We start from the raw sequence: 6105 nt of genomic DNA on the forward strand, positions 1-6105 counted from the left end.
ATTCATATCCCTGCGGCTCCCGCACGGTTAACGGCAGGCTCCGGGCCCGCGGAGGAGAACTCCCTGAGGTGCTGACTCATCTTCTTCCATGCCTGTAAAGCACCATATTTCATCCTTCCACGCCCACAGCGCACAACCGCCGTGCAGCAGCTCCTCACGCCGCCCCGCACGCCCCGGTGCGCGCGGTGCCGGCGCGGTCGGTGCTGCCGCACCCCCGGTAGCGCGGCTCGGGAGGTACCGTGGGCCGGGCGGGACCGGGCTGCGAGCCGGCGCCGCGCGAGGGTCATTAACACAACCGCCCCCACCCAGGGAAAGCCTTTATTCTATTATAATCAACTCTGGCAGAACGAAAACGTGTCGGCGCTGCTGCCGCCTGCTCCGGCCCGGTGGGGACCGGTGGGGGCTGCCCCGGCCCCGGGATGCTTTGTCCCCAGGAGGGACCCCGGCTGCCCGGGCGGGGGACTCGGAGCCCGTGTCCGCGCAGGATGGACCCCTCGTGGGGTCGGACCGGAGGGACACCCCCGTGGGCCGGGCCGGGGGACCTCCCCCCGCGCTGCCCGGGGGAACAAAGCCCCGGGCCGGGCCGCCCCATTGTCCCCGCTCCGGCCGGGCAGCGGCCGCCCCGCGCGGGAGGAAGAGGAGGGGTCGCCCGCAGACAATGCCTCCCCCCACCCCCCACGCCGGATCGCCCCGCCCCCCGCTCCCCATTGGCCGGTCGGGAATTTGGGGACCCCCCCCGCCCCTCCGCCGTATTGTGCCGGGGGGCGCGCGTGGATGTGGGGGGGTGAGAGCGCGCGCGGCCGCCGTCGGGGGCGCGCCCGGGGGCTCCCCTTGTGTGTGCGTGTGTGTGCGCGGGGGTGTGCGCGGGACCGGGGCCATGGAGGAGCTGAGCAGCGTGGGAGAGCAGGTCTTCGCCGCCGAGTGCATCCTCAGCAAGCGGCTCCGCAAGGTGGGACCCGCCGTCCCCGCCGCCCCCCTCCGCACCCCCGCACCCCCCGCCGCCGGTAACGCGCCTCTCCCCGTCTCTCTTCGCAGGGCAAGCTGGAGTACCTGGTCAAGTGGCGAGGCTGGTCCTCCAAGTGAGCGGGGCGGTGCGGGGCGCGGGGCTGCGCGGTGCGGGGCGGATCGCGGAACCATGCGGTGCGGAGCGGGGTGCGGGGCGGGGCGCGGGTGCCGCCCGCCCGGCCGCTTTTGTTCGGGTCGCGCCGCTCCTTTTGTTTACAAATAAGCGCGGCCGGGCCCGGCCCTCCCCGCTGCCGCGTGGGGCTCCGCTCCCACCCCCGGGCCGGGCCAGCCTTCCCCAGAGCCCCCGCACCCCCCGGCCCCGCGCCCCTCGCCCGCCCTGCCGAAACCGGAGCTCCCCCGGGATGCGCGGGGCTCGGCTCGCCCCGTGGCGGCGTGGCCGCCCCCTTCCCGATCTCCCTCCCCCGGCTCCTCTCCCCCTCCCGCCCCCGGCTGTGCCCGTCCCCGGTGCGGGGATGCCCCGGTCCAGGCCGGGCCCGGTTGTCCTTGGATGAACCCCCCGGTGCTGGGCCGGTACCGGGGATGGCGGGGGGGGTCGCCCCCCTGCTCTGGCCCAGTCCGTGTCCTCTGTTTCAGACACAACAGCTGGGAGCCTGAAGAGAACATCCTGGACCCCCGGCTGCTCCTGGCTTTCCAAAAGAAGTGAGCAAACTCTAAATATTTCTAAGCAAACTATAAAGTTAATTAACTTCTAATTGGCTGCGCGTGCGGTGGAAGTTGTGGAAACAACAGCCTGGAGCTGGCTGGGCCCTTTGTGGCTGGGCCCTTTTGTTGGTCCCTGGAGTCACAGTCCAGGTCCACCTGGGACAGCTCTGCCCAGGCTGGACGAACGCCGAGGGTTCGTGGCCCAGCTGTGCTCTGGGTGCAGCAGCAGCACTTGGCACAGACCTGGGGCTCCCCGTCCAGCAGCCACAGACCCCCGAAGGGAGACAGTGTCCGGGCTTGGAAGGCTGAAACAAACTTCTGGAGGGTGAAGCTCCGGGAGGGTGAGGGAGTAACAGAGAAAATCACAGAATCAAAGGATGATTTGGACTGGGAGAAACCTTAAAGCTCATCTCGTTCCACTCCCTGCCATGGGCAGGGACACCTTCCACTAGCCCAGGTTGCTCCAAGCCCTGTCCAACTTGGTCTTGGACACTTCCAGGGATGGGGCAGCCGCAGCTTCTCTGGGCAATCCATGCCAGGACCTCCCCACCCTCCCAGGGAAGGATTTCTTTCCAATATCCCATCTAACCTGCCCTCTGGCCGTGGGAGGCCATTCCCCCTTGTCCTGTCATTCCAGGCCCTTGTCCAAAGTCCCTCTCCAGCTCTCTTGGAGCCTCTTTAGGTACTCAAAGGTGCTCTGAGGTCTTCCTAGAGCCTTCTCCAGGGTGAACAACCTGGATGGCTGAACAAAATGGTGTCTGTCCTCTGTCAGGGCCGTGGCTCCTGCCCAGAACCAAGCTGTGAACAGCGATTGTTCCACAGCCTTCGTGTCCCAGGAATCACACACGGAGGAGAAAGAATAGCTGGCTATGGCAGACACAGAGCTGCCAAGTATTTTGGCTCCATAATAATAAAAATCATAAAAGTTTATTATAGGATTCAATTATAACTGGTTTCTGGATTCCAATTTTTCAAGATTAGGATCTGGTGGTGAGGGCAGACAGGACTCAGGACTTAATTAGCCAGATTTGTTACAGTTTAACACAGTCCTGTTTAAAAGGAGAGAGTGACCTGAAACATTGCTGTATGAGCACCTTGGCTTTGCCACCTTTGGCCTCCAGCCTGGGCCACCACGGCCAGACCAGGATGTGCAGGAGAGATGGAAGGAGCCCAGCAAAGGAGGGAACTCACTGAGTTTGTAGGGAATGCATTTGCTTTTCCTCTGCTCAGCTCTGCTCTGCAGGGGTATAATCAAGGCGAGGTTTAGTAGGGCCAGGGATGATCCTTCCCTTTGCCTGATCCCCTTGTACCAGAAAAACAATAAATCTCACAAAAAATTGGAAAAGCCACGGATTTGGGGTATGTAATGCTGTGTGGTCCATCACTGATGCTGGAAGCTGTGGGAATGTTACTGATGCAGACAGGGATGCTCTCCAGTCCCTGACTGCCTCAGTTTCCCCAGATGTTTTTTTCTTCCCTGCAAACATTGTCCTTAATCCTTGCTTTCTTCAGGGAACATGAAAAAGAAGTGCAGAATCGGAAGAGGGGCAAGCGGCCCCGGGGCAGGCCCAGGAAGCACGTGGTGAGTCCTGGCAGTGGTGGGAATCCATGGCTGTGACAGTGCTGTAGGGGCTCTGGCCTTGGAGGGCACGGGAGGGGGGTCTGCCCAAAGCCCAGGAGGGGCTTGGCCTTGAGTGCAGTGAGGGCTCAGCAGTGCCTCCAGCCCCTGGGTCAGGGGGTTGTTGCTGGCAGTGATAGACAGGTTGGTGAGAATGCCTGTGAAAAGAACTCCTCCATCACTGCTCTGGTGATGGTACAGGAGATGGAAGAATTCCCTGGCACTGGTCCAACTTGGTATCTACTGCTGACCAATTCTGTGCTCTGTGCTCCCTAACTCATCAGATCAGCTAACGGATCCCTAAAGATCAACTGTGTGGAGAAAGAACCTGTGGTGTCTGAGGCCCCTGGCCAGGCTGCTCTGAAGGGTTTGCAATGCCCATGACGGCTCTTTGGCCACTGCCCTTAACTCCCTGTCTCTGTTGCTTTGCAGGAACCAGAAATGCCTGCAAAAACTAAGTCAAGTAGCTCCTCTTCCTCCACATCCTCCTCTTCCTCCTCCTCTGATGAAGAGGATGAAAGTGACCTGGAAGCAAAGAGAGGTCCCCGCAGCAGAGAAACACACCCGGTGCCACAGAAGAAAGCTCAGATCCTGGTGGCGAAGCCTGACATGAAAGACGCTTCCAGGAAGAAGCGTGGGCGGAAACCTCTTCCCCCGGAGCAGAAAGCAGCTCGAAGGACTGTGAACCTGACAAAGGTGCTGAAAACATCCCGGAAGGAGGTGGGAGGCAGTGCCAAGCTGGTGGGGAAGCTGCAGCCTCAGCACAGCACACAGGGCTCGGGCATGGCCGTGCTGAAGGACCCACCAGGTGCCTTGGCTGGGCTCAGCTCAGGAGGGTCATCAGCAGAAAACCTGCCCAACATGATGAAGAGCGGCTCGACGAGCCCTAGCCAGGCCATCAGCTGGCAGAGCTCCATCGTGCACTACATGAACAGGATGTCCCAAAGCCAGACTGCATCTGAGAGCTCAGCTCTGGGCAGGCTGGCACTGAAGGCACAGGCGGCCAGTAAGAGCAGCTTAGGGCTGGACTTGAAAATGAGGAGTCAGAAAGGTTCTGGGGAGCTGGGGCTCAACATGCAGGGACCCAAGACTGCAAAGGCTCCCAGCAGTGGTGCTGGAGGAGACCAGAAATCAGGGTTTGCTGCGGGAGGCCAAATGCTGCCCAACGGCAGCAAGACACCAGCGAGCTCATCTGGGGCCAGCGTCCAGGCAGCCTCCAGCCAGGAGCTGAACCTCCAGGCTCTGAACCTGCAGAGCGTCAAGAATGGGCCGAGCGTGGCCGGCGGGAGCAGCCTCCCCCGGCACCTCTGCGGGGCCCTGGCCAAGGGCTCTGGTGGCAGCACGGCCAGCGGGGGTGCCGGCGGTGCCAAGGGCGGGGCGGCGGGTGCCGGGCTCACCGCTGCCGGTGCGCTGGCGGGGGGGGATGGCAGCAAGAGCAAGAAGCAGCCGCACCGGGCAGGGGACAGGGACTTGGCCAAAGGTGGCTCAGCCGGCGCACAGGAGGGACACGCGGAGAGCCGCAAGCCCTCTGCCCTGTCCGAAGTGAGCACGGGCGAGGACACCAGCTCGGATTCAGACCGGGACTCGGCTTCCTTCCCGGGTGTGGGTCAGAACATGTCTGTCTCCATCCAGACCAGCCAGGACTGGAAACCCACGCGCAGCCTGATCGAGCACGTCTTTGTCACCGATGTCACCGCTAACCTGATCACAGTGACGGTCAAGGAGTCCCCCACCAGCGTCGGGTTTTTCAACCTACGGCAGTACTGAGCCCAGGAGTGTGAGAGAAGGGAGAGGGTCCTTCAGCCTCACCCTCGGCTTTGCCCAGCTCTTCCATCAGGTTTTCTTTCTTCAAGTGAATGTGGAGACCTCGTGAGACCTGCTGGGACTCGTAGCTGGAGAGGCTTGAGAAAGACGTGGTGAAACCTGCTCCAAACTGCCAGCGAGTCGTGGATCCCCCCGGCTCCTCTCCATCCTTTTCTGAAGCTGTGCCCTGTGTGGGGGTAGCCAATGCCATTCTCCAGGAGCCGGGACACTGGTGCTGCTGGGGGTGTCAGGCTGGCAAGTTTCGAGCTAGGCTTCACTGCACACAGGTCTTTTTGCTTTACAGCTTGAAACAGCAGATGCCAAGGTCTGCAGCTCACTGACCACGGGGAGGTGTGGAGCTGCCATGGGCCAGGCTTCCACCTGGGAGAGGACTAGGAGATCCTCTTCTGTTCTCTGGGCTCCCCATGGATCTATCTGTGAGCTGTGGGGAGACACAAGTCAATCCAAATGAGGCAGCTGCTGCTCCCAGCCCTTGGGGCTGTGGGGGGGTGGCTGCATTTGGGGGTTTTTCAGGGTACACTCAGCCCAGCCACCCCCCTGGGCGAGGTCATTTCCAATGATGGGAAACCCACGACGTTTTCGTTGGGGTTTCCAGCTGATAGGGAACTATTGTTTACATTTTTTATTAAGGAAAAATCTTTTTTTTTTTTTTGATGAGAGAGGGAAATAACCCCAGTCTAGGATAGGCTGAGTCCTGGATGCCGCTAACGGGATGGGTAGCAGAGGTGCTTTTTTGGGGGGTGCCTTCTTTCTACCCAGGGAGGATCCTGCCTTGGGAGCCAGAGAGATCCACTGGTTTCCCTGCAGTGACTTGACTTTCAGAGGAAAGTGAATTTCTGAGTAGCCCAGGGAGCCTCTGTGCCACTCCTCTGCCTCATCCCAGCATCGCCATTGTCTCTGTCTCCTGCTCAGCAGTTTCCAGGCACTCGTAGGCACTGAGCTGGGGAATATTTTTAAAGTCTTGCAGAATATGCAAACCCTTCCAGCAGCAGGTA

General features: G+C 61.1%; 1 protein-coding gene across 1 annotated transcript; it reads left to right on the forward strand.

The window, feature by feature from the left end:
* The first annotated feature begins 877 nt into the window (after positions 1-877).
* CBX2 (chromobox 2) lies at positions 878-5053 on the forward strand. The gene is made up of 6 exons (XM_017811805.1): positions 878-949; positions 1036-1079; positions 1600-1665; positions 3181-3250; positions 3719-4422; positions 4474-5053. The coding sequence occupies exons 1-6, from the start codon at positions 878-880 to the stop codon at positions 5051-5053; spliced, it is 1536 nt and encodes a 511-aa protein (XP_017667294.1).
* Positions 5054-6105: the final 1052 nt, after the last annotated feature.

Source organism: Lepidothrix coronata, unplaced genomic scaffold, assembly GCF_001604755.1.
Source record: "Lepidothrix coronata isolate B3197 unplaced genomic scaffold, Lepidothrix_coronata-1.0 Scaffold34, whole genome shotgun sequence".
In the NCBI taxonomy this organism is placed as follows: domain Eukaryota; kingdom Metazoa; phylum Chordata; class Aves; order Passeriformes; family Pipridae; genus Lepidothrix; species Lepidothrix coronata.

Coding starts and splice junctions, on each gene's coding strand:
- CBX2 (XM_017811805.1), top strand. CDS start 878: ATGGAGGAGCTGAGCAGCGTGGGAGAGCAGGTCTTCGCCGCCGAGTGC. Junction 950..1,035: donor TCAGCAAGCGGCTCCGCAAG/GTGGGACCCGCC, acceptor CTCTCTTCGCAG/GGCAAGCTGGAGTACCTGGT. Junction 1,666..3,180: donor CTCCTGGCTTTCCAAAAGAA/GTGAGCAAACTC, acceptor TGCTTTCTTCAG/GGAACATGAAAAAGAAGTGC.